At 56.8% G+C, this 18,532-nt stretch overlaps 1 protein-coding gene across 1 annotated transcript in view; it reads left to right on the top strand.

The window, feature by feature from the left end:
• The window catches only part of JAKMIP3 (Janus kinase and microtubule interacting protein 3), a 133,214-nt gene extending 115,580 nt beyond the window's left edge, over nt 1–17,634 (top strand). The window contains 11 exon segments of the mRNA XM_077947868.1: nt 224–289; nt 1,034–1,102; nt 1,188–1,265; nt 9,388–9,591; nt 10,891–10,956; nt 16,142–16,183; nt 17,052–17,199; nt 17,202–17,252; nt 17,255–17,296; nt 17,299–17,385; nt 17,388–17,634. Coding sequence (XP_077803994.1) covers nt 224–289; nt 1,034–1,102; nt 1,188–1,265; nt 9,388–9,591; nt 10,891–10,956; nt 16,142–16,183; nt 17,052–17,199; nt 17,202–17,252; nt 17,255–17,296; nt 17,299–17,385; nt 17,388–17,491 — 957 coding nt within the window. The 3' untranslated portion in view covers nt 17,492–17,634.
• Nucleotides 17,635–18,532: the final 898 nt, after the last annotated feature.

The following is an 18,532-nucleotide window of genomic DNA, read 5'->3' on the forward strand; positions in this document are numbered from 1 at the left end:
GCAGAGGGAGGACGAGAGAAAACAAAATCGACAGCACCTGGAGGGAACAAGCTTGAGAGTCGAGGGTGTCAGAGATGCTGGGAGGGAGATGTCAGTCAAAGCGCTTTTTAGCTGTGACCCGGCACCCAGGCGTCCCCAGTCAGCCTCCCCATGCATCCGTCACTCACCCTCACCCCCAAAGGCACTGCTTCTGACCACACCTGTGTTCTGCTTTTGGATGCAGAACCTGACCAATGAGGAGCAGGTGGTTGTCATACAAGCCAGGACAGTCCTGACCTTGGCCGAAAAGGTAAGAGCAGCTGTGTGGACACTCGGGAGAGGGCCCGGCTCCTGGGGTCTCCTGCCCTGCTCAGCTCAGAGAAGGTGATCTTCTTGGGAGGACCTTGGTGGCCTGCAGGACCGGGTTTGGGGGGTCCACTAAACCCTGTCTGCCCTGGGAGATCTGGCATACTCAGGTCAGACAGCACCCACTGTGCATGTTTGCAAAGGACAGATTCAGCTCCACTTTGCTCTGACAGCAACGCTGTCTGGGTTTCTTCCTAAAGGCGGGAAGGTATGGTGAGTCTGCAGGCAGCATTCTCTGTTCAACTTATCCTGACCCCCTTCTGGGGCCACCCAGCCCACCACCTGCTCCTAGTCCCACCCCTGGCCCTGACCTGCCTGGTGGGCTGGGCCTCCCACAGCAAGGAGAAGGGGTGCTCCTGGCACATAGGGGTTTGGAGAAACAGGCCACCCCTCCCCGCCCTTGGTGGCAGAGCTCTGCAGATGTGTCTCTCCCACAGTGCCCCAAAGCAGCGTCTCTTCTCTCCTGGAGGTGGTATCAGGGGCAGACTTCCTGGACACCTGAAGGGTGGGAGGGGCAGGGCCATGATTCCAGCGCAGCCCCAACTCCCTGGAGAGGGCTGGGCTCTCCCCTCCCTAAGGAGAAGAGGAAGGAAGACCCAGGCTGCCCTGGCTTCTCTCTCAGCTGTCTCCGCAAGCCGGGGTGGGGGACCCTAGGGGTCATTGTCCTGCTTGTTCTGTTTGTGCCCAGTGGCTCCAGCAGATTGAGGAGACAGAGGCGGCACTGCAGCGGAAGATGGTGGATCTGGAGAGTGAGAAGGTTGGTGGCACCTTCCCTGAGGTTCTGCGGCTCGGCGCTGCAGGTGGGACATCCGAGACAGAGGCATGGTCCTCCTGTGTTTCAGGAGCTGTTCAGTAAGCAGAAGGGCTACCTGGACGAGGAGCTGGACTACCGGAAACAGGCCTTGGACCAGGCCCACAAGGTGAGAGGCACAAGGCTGCTGGAACCCTGGGGAGGGGCATTGGGGTGAAAACAGCCACGTGGCTCAGGTGCCCAGCGGTGCCTCAGATGCCTATGCGAATCAGGTTACAGGGCCCCTAACAGCCCCTAATGACACCTGCACAGCAGGCCCTGGCTCTCCAGAGCTGCCTGATGGGGTCTTCACTTGGAGCTTCATAAACAGAGCAGGATTAGTTGAGGGGGCCTAAACCCACACTGTGCCATGAGAACGTTCTACAGTCTTTGTGCAGGTCACTCGGGCTCACAAACACACCCCGATTCCTAAAGGCTGTCCAGGCATTGGTGTGGGCTGGTGTCTACCTCCCACCCCTCCCCTGAGAAACCGGTGGCTGCTCACTAGTGGAAGGCGTGGTCTTGTTTTATTTCATCTGCTGTGGCTGGGAGGAGCATAGGACATTTCTAGGTTGAAAACTAGGCTTCAGAACTGGGTTCTCCTGCTGGGAGCTACTTCCCCCGTGACTGCACAAGCAATCATCTGTCCCTGCTGGACTCCTATCATGTGACGGAAGGTACGACCGGGAGGATATTCAGGTCGTGTTGTGGAAAGACAAGTGTCACCACCAAGAGGTTCACCTTGGGACCCAGCCCAGCAGGCAGGATCTTGACTGTCATGGTGGGCTGGGATGAAAATGCTCATTCCTGGGGCCAAGTCAGCCTGGGAACTCTCAGAGTGATGGTGATGATGATCATGATGATGATGGTGATGATGACAATGGTGGTGGTGATGATTCTGCTGGCAGTGATAATGGTGATGGTGGTAGTGGTGGTGGTGGTGATGGTGGTAATGGTGGTGGTGATGATGATCATGATGATGGTGGTGGTAGTGGTGATGGTGATGATGGTGATTATGATGGTGATAATGGTTATCATGATGCTGGTGGTAGTGATGATGGTGATCTTGATGGTGATGATGGTGATCATGGTGGTGATAATGGTTATGGTGATGGCGGTGGTAGTGATGGTGATAATGGTGATGATAGTGGCGATGATCATGATGGTGGTAGTGGTGATGGTAATAATGGTTATGGTGATGATGGTGATGGTAGTGGTGATGGTGATGATGGTGGTGATGATCATGATGATGGCAGTGGTGATGGTGATGACGGTGATTATGATGGTGATAATGGTTATCATGATGCTGGTGGTAGTGATGATGGTGATTATGATGGTCATCATGGTTATGGTGATGACGGTGGTGGAGATGGTGATGATGGTGGTGATGTAGTGGCGTTGATGATCATGATGATGGTAGTAGTGGTCATGATGATGGTGATGATCATGGCGATGATCATGATGATGGTGGTAGTAGTGATGATGGTGATAATAGTGATGATGATGCTGGTGGTGATGGTGGTGATCATGATGGTGATAATACTTATGGTGATGATGGCAATGATCATGATGACGGTGGTGGTAGTAGTGGTAATGGTGATGATAGGTGATGATGCTGGTGGTGATGATGATGATCATGATGATGGTGGTGTTAGTGATGGTGGTGATATGGTGGTGATGATCATGACAGTGGTGGTAGTGGTGGTGATGATGGCGATCATGATGGTGATGATGGTGATTGATGATGGCGATCATGGTGACAATGGTGATTGATGATGATGGTGATAGTGATGATGGTGGTGGTGATGATGAGGATGATAATGATAGTATTATAATGACAGCCTACTCAAGAGGCTTTCCCATGTGGCAGGCACTGATCTGGCCAGCCAGGCACAGAAGCTGGTGACCTGCCCAAGGACACACAGTCAGAATGAAGGCAGGAGTCGAATCTCAGCATTCTTCCCCTGCACCCACAGCCATGACTGCTGCACTAGGCATCTCTCCTTCCCGCACTTGTGGATTCAAGTTCCTCACATAGAGGGGCCAGGGCTCAAAAGCAGAACGCTACAGAGCAAAGAGCAGTCACACCAGGCACCTGGCATCCTGGGCAGGGGTGCAAGGCCCATGTCAGTTGCTGTGGAAGCCAGTGTGGGAGCCATGGGAGGCTTTGGAAGCAGATGACCTGTGTTTGAGGCCCAACTCAGCCAGTAACCACTAGGGATTGGGAGTTCCTGTAAGATGCTGGGCATGGAGGCTAGTCCTGGCTAAACTGGTAATGACCCTCCTGTTGCTATGGTTAGTTTCACTATTGCTGACCAGCACGTGTGCACATGCCTACGTGGGAGCAGCTCACAGGTTGCTGGCTATCCTTCCCGGGCCACTGTCCTCATGGCCTCTGGGTACTGAGAGCCAGTCCTGGGTGAGCTGGCCCCAGCAGTGGTGAGACCTGCGTCCCTCCAGGTGGCCAGGGACCTGCGCAGCACGCAGCATGTATGTCCACCCTGCTCATGGGGCGGCCCCCAGGCGCAGGCTGCTGCAGGATTAGCTTCCTGGGCAGTCCTCTGGGTCTTGCCTGCTTTGGTCAGAAGGAAAAAGGCTGGAAGTGGGTGGTTGCTTGATGTAAAAAGCAGAGGCCCCTCAGTGCCCCAGGCCATCCATGCTGCAGCCAGCTGATACTCCTCTGCTCACGCCTTCTGGGATGCCTGGCTGCCCTTACTGGAGAGACTTTCTTGGCGAGGCGACAGGTCCTGCAGGCTCTAGGCTCCCGCCTCCCCCCCTCAGCTCAGTCTCTGTCCCCCGAAGCCCCTTGGCTCTCCAGCCTCCTCATACCCCCTCATTTTCCTCATCCTGTTCATGCTGATTGCTGGCATAGACAGGTTCCTCTCTGGTGGATGAGGAAGAACCTTCTAGAATAGTGATCTCCCATGAGCACCAAGGCCCACGTCGCTTCCTGGGTGGAGAGGCAGCTGGGATCCAGCTAGGGATCAGCCTACTTGGTAGGCATCTCCACTGCTATGCAGCCACCACCACCACAGGCCAGGAGATGGAGGACCCCACCCAGCCTTCGCTGATGCTGTTCCGTCCTTCTGGGGCTCCCTCCCTTTCCTTCTCCTGCCCATCCCTGACTGACACTGCAAGCCTCAGTTTAGTACCTCATCTCCTCTAGGAAACCTTCCCTGACTCCCAGTGAGGTGGCCCTGACACGCCCCACTCGTGGAAATGGGTCTGCCTTTCTATGGGGCAAGCAGGGATCGTGTGCATCTGCTACCATCTGGTCTCCTAGACCAGCACGAGGCCTGGCAGACAGCAGGTGCTTTGTGGGTGATGCATAGGTGAAGAGGAAAAGAGCTAAGGATTGTGCAAAGGTTTTTAAATCCAGCCCACCTTGAGACAGGAAAGGGAAGAGAAGGGCATGCATTTTTTTTTAATATTGCATTTTTTTTCCTGAATGAAAAAAGAATCAATGTACAGTTCTAATTTACAACACAGAAAAATCCAAGAAAAAATTCACCATGTGCCCAGCACACAGAGAAAGACTGTGGGCATTCTGGTTTCTCTCCCGGTGGTCTCTTGGCAGGATGGGGATATGCATAGTATTTTTGCAAAAGTGGGGTCCCTATGCTTATCTAAGGCTTGCTGTCTGAAATCTTCTGAGAGATGGTCATCACGCCAATGGTAGGAAATGTTCACAGTAGGAAAGGACATTTTCTTCCCGTTCCTGTTCTCTGGACTCCAGATGCCACCAACAAAGGGGACCCACTTGCTGGTTCTCTTTTCCTTCCTGGATTACACCCCACATGTGTGTGCATGTACGTTTTCATGGATAGCCTGAGAACCCCAACGAGCTGCAGCACGCTTCCCTTTCACCTGACCGTGCACAGCCAGGGCGCTTCCCACCAGCCCAAGGGGCGACTTGGTGTGAGCGTATCATGGACTGTTTGTCCCCAGTAGTGGACTTAGGTAGTGTCCATGCATTAGCTGTCACCAGCAAAATAGCAATTCCTATCCATTTCTGACATCCCAACACACAAATAGAAATTATCTGCAGGAAATAGTCTTTGGATCGACCAAAGGGTTATGCACACTTGCATTGTTAGGAACTGTCGAATATTTCTCCCCGTAGTAGGTACAACTTGCACCCCAAACTTCCACCGCATGGTGTGCAGCTGCCTGGTGCAGTCCTAGCAGGCGTGTCTCCTGGTGAGCTCAAAGTTTAACACGTTTCTATGCAACTCCACTCCACGTCTGTTTGTGACCTTTCCCATCTCTCATGCTATCTACCTTTTGGTCAGAGTTCTTGATAAAAGAAGGCAACCAGTCCTTTGCCATCCATTGCAAATATTTCCTTTATTTCCTCACTCAGAAGAATGGTACATTGCAAATATTTCACCCAGCTTGTCAGTTGCTCTTTGATGTCAAACACTGTTTTGAGGGCCTGGAAGAATTTGGGTAATTTTTATGAGGTTGATGGCCTCCAGGTTTTATGGCATAATTTCAAATTTGTCCTTCATACAAAAAAAAAAAAGATTGTACAAAAATATTCCAATGTTTTCTTTCAGCATTACTTTGAGGTGTGTGTGAGGCACGTGTAAAGAGGAAAAGGAAATGTATGCACCTCCAGGATGGCAGCCCCCCACCCCGCCCCCCAGGCAGCATTTGTCTACTCAGCCATCCACCTTTTCCACCCTAATGTCACAGATAATTCCCCTTTGTAAGATCGTGTCTGGAGTGATGCCTCAGGCCCAGAATCCCTCCACTGGGTCGGGAGAGTTGTCCCATGACTGGAGAAGTAGCCTGTGGGCCCCCTTGCCCAGACCAGAATGCGGAATCTGAGCACAGAAAGCTCCAGGAGTGGGGCCCTGGCCTAGAGCAACTGCCACCGTGGTCCCTGTGATCAGACATCCTGTGGACAGGAGTGGGGGCCTGGCCTAGAGCAACTGCCACCATGGTCCCTGTGATCAGACATCCTGTGGACACCCCATGGGATTAGAGATGTGGGTCTCTGCACACATTTCCAGAAGATCAAATCAGCACTGCTTCAGCTTTCTGCGAGGCCACCTCTCTCTGCACCTCCACAGTAGCTGTGTTCTCAGGCCTCAGATGGGGTCAACTGCTCAGCGGATCGTTCAGCCCCAAAGTCCAGTCAGGGGGGGCACATGGTTGCTGGTTGGACCAGGATTAATGCCCCCTACTCTGGAGGGGACTGGGGGCACCTTCCTGTGAGACGCCGTGGGAGGGGCACCTTCCTGTGAGACGCCGTGGGAGGGGCAGGTTCCTGTGAGACGCCGTGGGAGAGGCATCTTCCTGTGAGACGCCGTGGGAGGGGCATCTTCCTGTGAGACGCCGTGGGAGGGGCATCTTCCTGTGAGACGCCGTGGGAGGGGCAGCTTCCTGTGAGACGCCGTGGGAGGGGCAGGTTCCTGTGAGACGCCGTGGGAGGGGCAGGTTCCTGTGAGACGCCGTGGGAGGGGCAGCTTCCTGTGAGACGCCGTGGGAGGGGCAGGTTCCTGTGAGACGCCGTGGGAGGGGCGTCGTCCTGTGAGACGCCGTGGGAGGGGCAGGTTCCTGTGAGACGCCGTGGGAGGGGCGTCGTCCTGTGAGACGCCGTGGGAGGGGCAGGTTCCTGTGAGACGCCGTGGGAGGGGCGTCTTCCTGTGAGACGCCGTGGGAGGGGCAGCTTCCTGTGAGACGCCGTGGGAGGGGCGTCTTCCTGTGAGACGCCGTGGGAGGGGCAGGTTCCTGTGAGACGCCGTGGGAGGGGCAGGTTCCTGTGAGACGCCGTGGGAGGGGCGTCTTCCTGTGAGACGCCGTGGGAGAGGCAGGTTCCTGTGAGACGCCGTGGGAGGGGCAGGTTCCTGTGAGACGCCGTGGGAGGGGCATCTTCCTGTGAGACGCCGTGGGAGGGGCAGGTTCCTGTGAGGCGCCGTGGGAGGGGCAGGTTCCTGTGAGACGCCGTGGGAGGGGCGTCTTCCTGTGAGACGCCGTGGGAGGGGCGTCTTCCTGTGAGACGCCGTGGGAGGGGCGTCTTCCTGTGAGACGCCGTGGGAGGGGCGTCTTCCTGTGAGACGCCGTGGGAGGGGCGTCTTCCTGTGAGACGCCGTGGGAGGGGCAGGTTCCTGTGAGACGCCGTGGGAGGGGCAGGTTCCTGTGAGACGCCGTGGGAGGGGCGTCTTCCTGTGAGACGCCGTGGGAGGGGCAGGTTCCTGTGAGACGCCGTGGGAGGGGCAGGTTCCTGTGAGACGCCGTGGGAGGGGCAGGTTCCTGTGAGACGCCGTGGGAGGGGCGTCTTCCTGTGAGACGCCGTGGGAGGGGCAGGTTCCTGTGAGACGCCGTGGGAGGGGCAGGTTCCTGTGAGACGCCGTGGGAGGGGCAGGTTCCTGTGAGACGCCGTGGGAGGGGCAGGTTCCTGTGAGACGCCGTGGGAGGGGCAGGTTCCTGTGAGACGCCGTGGGAGGGGCAGGTTCCTGTGAGACGCCGTGGGAGGGGCAGGTTCCTGTGAGACGCCGTGGGAGGGGCAGGTTCCTGTGAGACGCCGTGGGAGGGGCAGGTTCCTGTGAGATACTGGGCAGGGGGGCCTCTCCCTGTGTGATGCTGGTGGGAATCTCTCCCTGTGTGATGCTGGGTGGGAATCTCTTCCTGTGTGATGCTGGGGGGGGATCTCTCCCTGTGTGATGCTGGGGGGGGATCTCTCCCTGTGTGATGCTGGGGGGGGATCTCTCCCTGTGTGATGCTGGGGGGGGTCTCTTCCTGTGTGATGCTGGGTGGGAATCTCTCCCTGTGTGATGCTGGGGAATCTCTCCCTGTGTGATGCTGGGGGGGTCTCTTCCTGTGTGATGTTGGGGGGGGTCTCTCCCTGTGTGATGCTGGGGGGGTCTCTCCCTGTGTGATGCTGGGGGGGGGTCTCCCTGTGTGATGCTGGTGGGGGGTCTCTTCTTGGGTGCTGCTGGTGGGTCCGCTTCCTGTGTGATATTTGGGGGGCCTCTTTCTCCACTTCCAACAGGAAGGCCCCCTCATTTGGGATGCTCCGAGTTTCCTGAGTTCACTGTTGATTTCCTTCCCTTTCCCTGCACACTTGCCTGGTTCTCTCCTGTGTCGTTCACGGTGTGGCTCTCGGTCACTCAGGTGCCTTCAGGTGACCCACAGGCCTGTGAGCACTGAGGTTTTTTTCTGCACTTCCTGCTCTGCTTCTGGGAGACAGTGGAGCAAGGAGGGGAAGAGCTGGTTCCTCCTGGGGCAATGATGGCTCTTTACAGCAGGGGCTGGTGCCGACTTTGCCTCTCTGGACATGGGTGTGGTAGACCGTGGTCTGTGTGGCTGCCAAAGGCAGGGAGGCTCATCCAGGCAGCCCACAGTTCATGTCACCACGGAGGTCCTGGTGAGCACCTCCCACCACCAGGTGCACATGAAGCTACTGTGAGGTTAGTTCCAAGTCAGCAGTCGACCAGGTTTATTTTTAGAAGCTGGAGCTCATCTTAAAGGCACTGAGCTCTTTTTCTCTAAGAAGTGGAGGTTGATGTGCGAGCTGGTTGTGACAGCTGGGGACAGTTTATTTTGTGGCCGTCAAGAACAATAAAGTGTAACTGAGGCCCAAAAGTATTTTTTTTCCATTTCCTAATACTTCTGCTATCTCTGAAGATGTTACATTTGGTTGGGAAGAAAGCCTCTGTAGTATGAGAATTTGTTTTTTACAAAGATCGTGTCAATAAAATTTGCCTAAGAAAAGCTTTGAAATATGCAGAGCAAACTGCCAAACCCCAGGAATTTATGAAAAGGTGTGTACTTTGGCTGCTGGGTTATTATGTATTTTGGCTGTGGGGTTATTATGTATTTTGGCTGCTGGTTATAGCACCGGGATCGGGTTACATGGGTCTATGAATTGGATTTAGGGAGGCAGCAGGTGACCCCACGCTCAGCTCCCTCCCACCTTGCTGTGTCCCCACAGGCCACCTGCAGCCCCTCCACCTCCCACTCAGCTTCCCCACTTCATAGCTCAGTCCTCCCCCACCCTGGGGCTCAGGGTCCTGGCTTCTGCTGGCCTGGTCAGCGTCTCTGCTTCTAGGGTCTTCTCACAGACTGGGGAGGTCCGTGGGGCCCCAGTCCTTCTGCAGAGGCCACAGCACTGGGTTCCTGTCTGTTGCACATCCTCCTGGCCCCGCTCCCAGGCGGAGGGTGGCCCGGCCTCCGTTGCCCTTCCTGAAAGGTTTGTTCTGGGGAGAAGGCAAGGACTAAGGCATCTCCCCTTCCGTCCCCAGCACATCCTGGAGCTGGAAGCCATGCTGTATGATGCCCTGCAGCAGGAGGCCGGGGCCAAGGTGGCTGAGCTGCTGTCGGAGGAGGAGCGGGAGAAGCTCAAGGTGGCCGTGGAGCAGTGGAAACGCCAGGTTATGAGTGAGCTGCGCGAGCGGGATGCCCAGATCCTGCGGGAGCGCATGGAGCTGCTGCAGCTGGCTCAGCAGGTGCATGGCAGGCGGGAGTGGGACTGGGGTAAAGACCTGGCCCCGGGCCTGCACAGAGCCAGGCGGGACGTCCTGTGGCCACATCTCCGACGACTATGCCTCTGTGGCCCCACCCTCCGGTGGCCACACCCCTCATAACACATATTCTGATGGCTACACCCTGGTAGCCGTGCCCCTAATGGTCATGCCCCCTGATGGCCGTGCCCCCCAATTGTCATGCCTTCCACACACAGAGCCTTGGATGGCCACACTTTCTGATGATCGTGCCCTAGAATGGCCATGCCCCTTGTTGGCCACGCCCTCTTGTGGTCACACCCCTGATGGCCATGCCCCTGATGGCCATGCCTGTCAATGGCAGGCACTCGGGCCAGACTGCCTCCCTCACCAGCCTAGTGTCCTGGGCATGTTGCAGAGGCCTCTGGGTGGCAGTTCTCTTTTGGACCCCGGCTACCGTGTCTTTTCCATGACACCGTTTCCTGATGGCAAGGGTGTTCTCTGGGGACAGCAGCCCTGGCGTGCCTTGGCCTCAGGGCACTGTGGGACCTCAGGCCTGTTGGGTCAGTTCTGCTGTAATGGGAGGTGAGGAGCCTCGCAGACTGGACGACCCAGATGTGTAGGACGCAGCCCAGCTCCTCCATGAACCAGGTTGGCTGGGAGGCGGCTTTATGGATGTTTTCCTTGTGAAGACCACCCCTAGCGAAGGCTTAATTGAAATTCACATAAACAAGTGCCTTGTGTACCAACTGGCCGTGGGCATCGCTGGGCTAATGTTGGACGTGCTCTGCTGGCTCCTTGTTAGCCTCCTGGGCCCCTTTGGCCTCTGGGGGCTCAGGGTGAGGACAGTCACCTGCAGCCCCTTTGTTGCCTCAGAGGGGCTGTGGTTGGAGCTCAGATGCTTGGGGGACCCCGGGCACTGGCATCCCCCTCACCAGGAGATTCTGTGCCCAGCTCTCCTGTGACCCTCTGGCGGCCCCTTACTCTGCTGCAGTGGCATTTGGGGGGACCGGGAATGCGTTCCTACCGTTTCCCTGGATGTCTGGCGTCGTGCTTTCTGAGTTGAAGTTGCAGGAATCGGACGCATACTGTTCCCACCACAGGGAGCGTGACATGGGGAAGGCCCTCTGCTCTCCTGCTGGAACAACGCAGCAAAGGCTGGTGTCCTCGTCAGGAGCCACAGCCCATGGCCATGCCAGTTGCTCTGCCACCATTTGTTACCAAGGAAATGCATGAAAATCTTGAAGGATTTGGGTTTCCCAAATACTGTGACTGTTGAAGATTTTTTTCCTTTTAACCTTGCAGAGAATTAAAGAGTTAGAAGAAAGAATAGAAGCTCAGAAGAGACAAATAAAAGAACTGGAGGAAAAGGTAAAACAAATGCAGTTTTGGGGTTTTTGCTTGTTAAGATCAAGGGAGAGGGCCACTCCCACTGAGTCACTCGGCTCCAGGCCGCTGGGGCAGCAGACTTAGCTCCCAGCAGCGGCAGGAGGCGGCCACCTGAAGACTGGGTGGAGCTGAGCAGAAAAAGGCTTCAGGGTGGTGGCTGCTGCAAGGGCTCTGGACCGGGAGACAGGAGCCCTGCGGTCTAGGAATGCCCCTGCCAGCGCCCAGCCATGCGACCTCAGAGGAGCCACTCCTCTTGTGGCCTCAGTTTCCCCATCTGGAGCCAACGGCCTCGGGTTCCTCTCATCATGGAAGCCTAGACTGTGTGGAAGCCTTTGATCCCTGCAGGTTCACCTTGCGCTGGTCTAAGAATCAAGTTCCCAGATCAGAAGCACCCATTGAAGTGCAGTTAGGTTGAGGCCACACGCCAGGGCTGGGGAGGGCTGTCTGGCTCTTTCTCAGGGTCCTGGCTCCATGAGGTATGGGGTCAGGGGTGCTCTGTCCATGCACATAACAGGCTTGGTGCTCCCCAAGTCAGGGTGAGGGGAGCACAGCAGAGTCCCAGCCCTCCCGGGGATGCCTGCAGGTGTTCAGGGCAGGGCTTGTTCTCCCGTGTGGGGCTGGTTCAGTGATGTCTGGGGGTGAGTGTTCACTCCGTTGTGATTGGTCCTGGGGGCCTGGCTCCCCACCCCCAGCCCAGAGTGAGACTTTGTGCTAAGTCTGTGGGGTGGAGCTCCCTGAAGTGACCGACTCCCACTGGGGGCTGAATGAAGTGGCCAGTGGCCCCACCTTCAGCCTCGTCCTTCCGGAGAACACAGGAGGCTGGCATTAGGATGCCCCTCTGGTTGGCATGTGCTGGTCCCGGCCTGAGGAAGAGCCCACAGATGCTCTGCACTTGCCAGGAGAGAGCAGGTCCCTCTGGACAGCAGTCACCTTCGAGGGGCCATGTGTCATCCCACATCCCACCCTAGGCCTACCCTGCCCCTCATAGGCAGTGACACCCAAGCCCTTCTGCTGGGCGCTCACTGCCGCCTGTGAGAATCATCATCCTGAAGAACGAGATACTCAGGGCACAGCCTTTGAGGCCCCAGTGGACACCAGGCCACGTAGGGAAGCATCCACTAGCACACCAGAGCGCCGAGCAATGCCGGAGGGGACACAGTGTTCTTGGGGCTTGAGCCTCAGAGGTCTCTCCCCCAAACCAGATGTCTCCCACCAAACCAAATGTCTCTTCCCCAAACCAAATGTCTCTCCCCCAAACCAAATGTCTCTCCCCAAACCAACTGTCTCCCCCCCAAACCAACTGTCTCCCCCCAAAACCAACTGTCTCCCCCCCAAACCAACTCTCTCCCCCCCAAACCAACTGTCTCCCCCCCAAACCAACTCTCTCCCCCCCAAACCAACTGTCTCCCCCCCAAACCAACTCTCTCCCCCCCAAACCAACTGTCTCCCCCCCAAACCAACTGTCTCCCCCCCAAACCAACTCTCTCCCCCAAACCAACTGTCTCCCCCCCAAACCAAATGTCTCCCCCCAAACCAAATGTCTCTCCCCCAAACCAAATGTCTCCCCCCCAAACCAACTGTCTCTCCCCCAAACCAACTGTCTCCCCACAAACCAAATGTCTCTCCTCCAAACCAACTCTCTCCCCCCCAAACCAACTCTCTCCCCCAAACCAACTGTCTCTCCCCCAAACCAACTGTCTCTCCCCCAAACCAACTGTCTCCCCACAAACCAACTGTCTCTCCCCAAACCAAATGTCTCTCCCCCAAACCAAATGTCTCCCCCCCAAACCAACTATCTCTCCCCAAACCAAATGTCTCTCCCCAAACCAACTGTCTCCCCCCCAAACCAAATGTCTCCCCCCCAAACCAACTGTCTCCCCCCAAACCAAATGTCTCTCCCCAAACCAAATGTCTCTCCCCAAACCAAATGTCTCTCCCCCAAACCAAATGTCTCTCCCCCAAACCAACTGTCTCCCCACAAACCAACTGTCTCCCCCCCAAACCAAATGTCTCTCCCCCAAACCAACTGTCTCCCCCCCAAACCAACTGTCTCCCCCCCAAACCACATGTCTCCCCCCCAAACCAACTGTCTTCCCCCCAAACCAACTCTCTCCCCCCCAAACCAACTCTCTCCCCCCCAAACCAACTGTCTCCCCCAAACCAACTGTCTCCCCCCCAAACCAACTGTCTCCCCCCCAAACCAACTCTCTCCCCCCGAAAACAACTCTCTCCCCCAAACCAACTGTCTCCCCCCCAAACCAACTCTCTCTCCCCCAAACCAAATGTCTCTCCCCCAAACCAACTGTCTCCCCCCCAAACCAACTGTCTCCCCCCCAAACCAACTCTCTCCCCCCAAACCAACTGTCTCTCCCCCAAACCACATGTCTCTCCCCCAAACCAACTGTCTCCCCGCCAAACCAACTGTCTCCCCCCCAAACCAAATGTCTCTCCCCCAAACCAACTGTCTCTCCCCCAAACCAACTGTCTCCCCCCCAAACCAACTGTCTCCCCCCAAAACCAACTGTCTCTCCCCCAAACCAACTCTCTCCCCCCCAAACCAACTCCCTCCCCCAAACCAACTCCCTCCCCCAAACCAACTGTCTCTCCCCCAAACCAACTGTCTCCCCCCCAAACCAACTCTCTCCCCCCCAAACCAACTCTCTCTCCCCCAAACCAACTGTCTCCCCCCTAAACCAACTGTCTCTCCCCCAAACCACATGTCTCTCCCCCAAACCAACTGTCTCCCCCTCAAACCACATGTCTCCCCCCCAAACCAACTGTCTCCCCCCCAAACCAACTCTCTCCCCCCCAAACCAACTCTCTCCCCCCCAAACCAACTGTCTCCCCCAAACCAACTGTCTCCCCCCCAAACCAACTGTCTCCCCCCCAAACCAACTGTCTCCCCCAAACCAACTGTCTCCCCCCCAAACCAACTCTCTCCCCCCGAAAACAACTCTCTCCCCCAAACCAACTCTCTCCCCCCCAAACCAATTCTCTCCCCCAAACCAACTGTCTCCCCCCCAAACCAATTCTCTCCCCCAAACCAACTGTCTCCCCCCCAAACCAACTGTCTCTCTCCCAAACCAACTGTCTCCCCCCCAAACCAACTGTCTCCCCCCAAAACCAACTGTCTCTCCCCCAAACCAAATGTCTCCCCCAAACCAAATGTCTCTCCCCCAAACCAACTGTCTCCCCCCAAAACCAACTGTCTCTCCCCCAAACCAAATGTCTCCCCCAAACCAAATGTCTCTCCTCCAAACCAAATGTCTCTCCTCCAAACCAACTGTCTCCCCCCCAAACCAACTCTCTCCCCCAAACCAACTCTCTCCCCCCCAAACCAACTGTCTCCCCCCCAAACCAACTGTCTCCCCCCCAAACCAACTGTCTCTCCCCCAAACCAACTGTCTCTCCCCCAAACCAACTGTCTCCCCCCCAAACCGTCCCCCCCCCAAACCAAATGTCTCCCCCCAAACCAACTGTCTGTCCCCCAAACCAAATGTCTCCCCCCCAAACCAACTGTATCTCCCCCAAACCAAATGTCTACCCCCCAAACCAAATGTCTCCCCCCCAAACCAACTGTCTCTCCCCCAAACCAAATGTCTCCCCCCCAAACCAAATGTCTCCCCCCCAAACCAAATGTCTCCCCCCCAAACCAACTGTCTCTCCCCCAAACCAAATGTCTCCCCCCCAAACCAAATGTCTCCCCCCCAAACCAACTGTCTCCCCCCCAAACCAACTGTCTCTCCCCCAAACCAACTGTCTTTCCCCCGCAAACCAACTGTCTCCCCCCCAAACCAACTGTCTCCCCCCCAAACCAACTGTCTCTCCCCCAAACCAACTGTCTCTCCCCCAAACCAAATGTCTCCCCCCCAAACCAAATGTCTCCCCCACAAACCAACTGTCTCTCCCCCAAACCAACTGTATCTCCCCCAAACCAAATGTCTCCCCCCCAAACCAAATGTCTCCCCTCCAAACCAAATGTCTCCCCTCCAAACCAACTGTCTCTCCCCCAAACCAAATGTCTCCCCCCCAAACCAAATGTCTCCCCCCCAAACCAACTGTCTCTCCCCCAAACCAAATGTCTCTCCCCCAAACCAAATGTCTCCCCCCAAACCAAATGTCTCTCCCCCAAACCAAATGTCTGTTTCATTTTGCATCTTAACCTAAGGACGTTTGTTTGTATTAAATACTAGAAAAATGTGAGGGCTGGGCGTGGTGGCTCATGCCTGTAATTCTAGTAATTTAGGAGGCCTAGATGGGAGGATCGCTTGAGCCCAGGATTTCGAGACCAGCCTGGGCAACAAAGTGAGACCCTGTCTCTAGAAAAAAATTCTTAAAAATAGCTGGGCATGGTGGCATGTGCCTATAATCTCAGTTACTCGGGGGCTGAGGTGGGAGGATCACCTGAGCCTGGGAGGCTGAGGCTGCAGTGAGCCACGATCACATCACTGCACTCCAGACTGGGTGACCGACTGAGATCCTGTCTCCAAAGAAAAGAATAGGTCAGGTGTTATTTCTTAAATCTAGGTAAACAGCTCTTCATTTCCAAGCTATGCCCCGCTGCCCGATTTTCCCTCGTGTCCAGATGGGTCTGGCTTCCGACCCCAGCCCAGAGTGAGGCTGTGTGTGCGTTGTCTACTCAGGGTGCTGGTTGTACTTTGCTGCCTGTGGTGGGACTGAGACCACAGTATTGTCACAGGCCTGCTTTTGTTTGCTGGGCAATTGGAATGTTTTCCAATACAACTTTCACCATTATTATTACCCCATTGGTGCTCTCGCCGAAAATTCCTGCAGCAGGTCTCAGCAATGGGTTTCACTTCAGGGAGGAGGAGTCCCCGGGAGGCTGGCCTTGTGCTGCTGGGGACACGCTGGGTGTGGGGCCCCTGACCAGTGCCCACCACCCGAGTCTGCATGGTGCGGGGGCCCTTAGCGTGTTCCTAGGGGTGGCGGCAGCACCCCTCAGCCCGGGGGATTTGGGCAGCAGCCCTCCCTCGGCCGTCCTAAATGGAGCCCTCTCCTCCCTGCCAACAGCTCTGTCTTCAGTCTGTAATCGCGTGTATTTCTTGCCAGAAGCACTACCAACTCTTTTTTCTCTTTCTTTCCTTCCGTGTCTCCATCCTCCCCTTTCCGTTTCAGTTTTTATTTTTGTTCTTATTTTTCTCCTTAGCTTTCATTCTCTGGTCATAGTCCATCTTGGCACCCTAACGTGGTGAGTATTTCATTGGCAGGGCCCGGCAGGGGTCCCGCTCTGCTTCCCGGAAGACACCTCGGCCCCCTGCCCTGCCGGGGAGCTGCCCCCCCTGCCATTTGATGAACCGGAAGGCGTGACCCAGCATCCCCAAAAGGATCGTTAGAAAGCCACCCGCATCCTTCAACACCAGAAGTCCCTCCCTGGGGTCAGGACCGGGGTCTTCCACTGTAGAGGCTGCAAGGTGCTCACCTTTCCTGAGCGGGAAGGAGAGCAGGGTCCATCCCCCCCAACCCAGTGTAGCAGAAACGTGCAGGACCCTCTCTAGGTGGTCTTTCTGCTTCGGTGGCACTAGGCAGCAGTTCCTGGGGACAGACACGGTGGTTCTGTGATTCATCCTCATTCTTTTTTGGGTGCTGCTGAGTACGGGCTTGGGTGGTGCTGGAGATTCAGCCAGGAGGGCTGGATCTCCCTGCCAGGCTGGGGCGGCCTAGGCCGGGGTAGCTGGAGTCTGTGGGTCACGGCTGCTGCTGTTGCTACCATGGCACCCGCCAGCATAAATGTCTGCCTCCTTCCAAACTGGAAGAGGGACAAGTAGGACGTCACATCATCGTTCACCTCGGTCCTCGAGTCCCCACCCTTCATCAGGTCCCGAGAGGAGCTTCCCCTGGGGGCAGGGATCTTCCTCTCCACACAGCCCCTCATCCCTCACCCCTCAGTCTGGCCAAGCAGACACTCCGTGACATCCTCTGCACGCAGCCCCTCACCCCTCACCCCTCACCCCGGCCAAGCGGAGCCTCCCTGACATCCTCTGCACATAGCCCCTCGCCCCTCACCCCGGCTGAACGGAGCGTCGCTGACTCTGCGCTCTACATTTCTTTTCTCCCAGCCCCACGTTGAATCGGACCCTTTTCCTCCAGTGGGACCTGAGAGCAGGGACAAAACAGGACGTCGCGTCTCCATCCTGAAGACCCAGGGGGTCTTGGTCTCTGCACGCCCGTCCCGTGGAGGAAGAGTGAGAAGGGGCAGCATGTGCAGTGCAAGCTGCCGTCCGCGTGGGATGCGCCAGGACTAGAACTGGCTCTGCCGACTCTCGGGGGCTTCTCTGGGAGAAGCCCGGCCTTGGCTGCTGGACCCTGGTCCCTCCTCCTGGACGGCAGTCCCCATCCCAGTTCCAGGGATGTGCAGCATTCCCTGCCAAGCAGGGGTGAGAACTGCTTCTGTGTGAAGCACCAGCCTCGGGTCCTCTCCTCTCTCTTGGTCCTCACAGTAGTTGCCAGCAGTGTCTGGAGGAAGATTTTCAGAAACGACAGAGGCGTGGCCCAGTGACAAGATGAAGGCTGTGACTGAGCCGCCTGGATGGTGACCTTCATTCAAGGAGGCTCCCTGGATGGTCCTGGGAGGGCTCCCCAACACCTCAGTGGCCCCTCCAATGCTGCAATGTGTTGCTGGGGTCCTAAACACCTGCTGGCCAACAGACCCCACACCCACCCTCCTTCATCGTCATCTCTGTGGGGACAGACAAGAGCCGTGGCCGCCGTGGGCCATGGGGTGCCCTCAACCCTCTGCCTTCCTACCCAGCCTGAGACAGGAAGGCCGCCAGCTGGGAGCACCACGGCACTGATCCAAGGAAGGCGTGGGGAGTGTGGTGACAGGAGATGGGACGAGGGGGCAGAGCCAGCTGGAACATGGATGCCAGAGGCTGCCTCCGTAGTGCATCTCCAGAAGTCACAGAGGCCCTGAGCGCCCAGAGCCACCTGAGCCACCTGGCCTGGAAGCCCCTGCGCAGGCCAGACCTGCAGGCCATGGACCCCAGCAGGAACCGAAGTCTCACCCCAAGCCTTCGTACACAAGGAGCAGCCCAGGTGAGGGATGGCGGACGCACCTGTGGCTCTACTGGCGCAAGAAGGGAGCCGTGGTCCAAGAAGCTGACAGGTAAGGGCTGCCGTCTGTCCACAGGGACGGCCTTTTCCCTCCTGCCCTGTGTGGTGACCCTGCACAAGCTGACACACCCCCTTCCTGGCCTGCTAATTCTGCTTAGAGAACTCAGCCCCATTTGAGATGAGAATTAAATTTGCTGGCGCACCCTCCCTGCGAGGTGAGCCCCAGCTTCTCCTGCACACCTCTGTGTCCCAGTCTGCACATGTGTGGCTCTGCCACCCCCTCCACTGCTGGCCGTCAAGATCACCTCTCCCGTCACGCATGGGACAGGGCCTGGGGGCTCGTGTGGACTGTGGCCTGAGCTGTTGCTGGGGGCAGGGTCTGCAGACACGGTGCCCCACAGGGCCCTGGCATCTGGCACGGCTGGCCGTCCTCCCACTTGCAGGAAGAGGCTTGCAGAAAAGGGAGAAACCCTGTAGGTGCGTCGAG

Source organism: Macaca mulatta, chromosome 9 (assembly GCF_049350105.2).
Source record: "Macaca mulatta isolate MMU2019108-1 chromosome 9, T2T-MMU8v2.0, whole genome shotgun sequence".
Taxonomy (NCBI): domain Eukaryota; kingdom Metazoa; phylum Chordata; class Mammalia; order Primates; family Cercopithecidae; genus Macaca; species Macaca mulatta.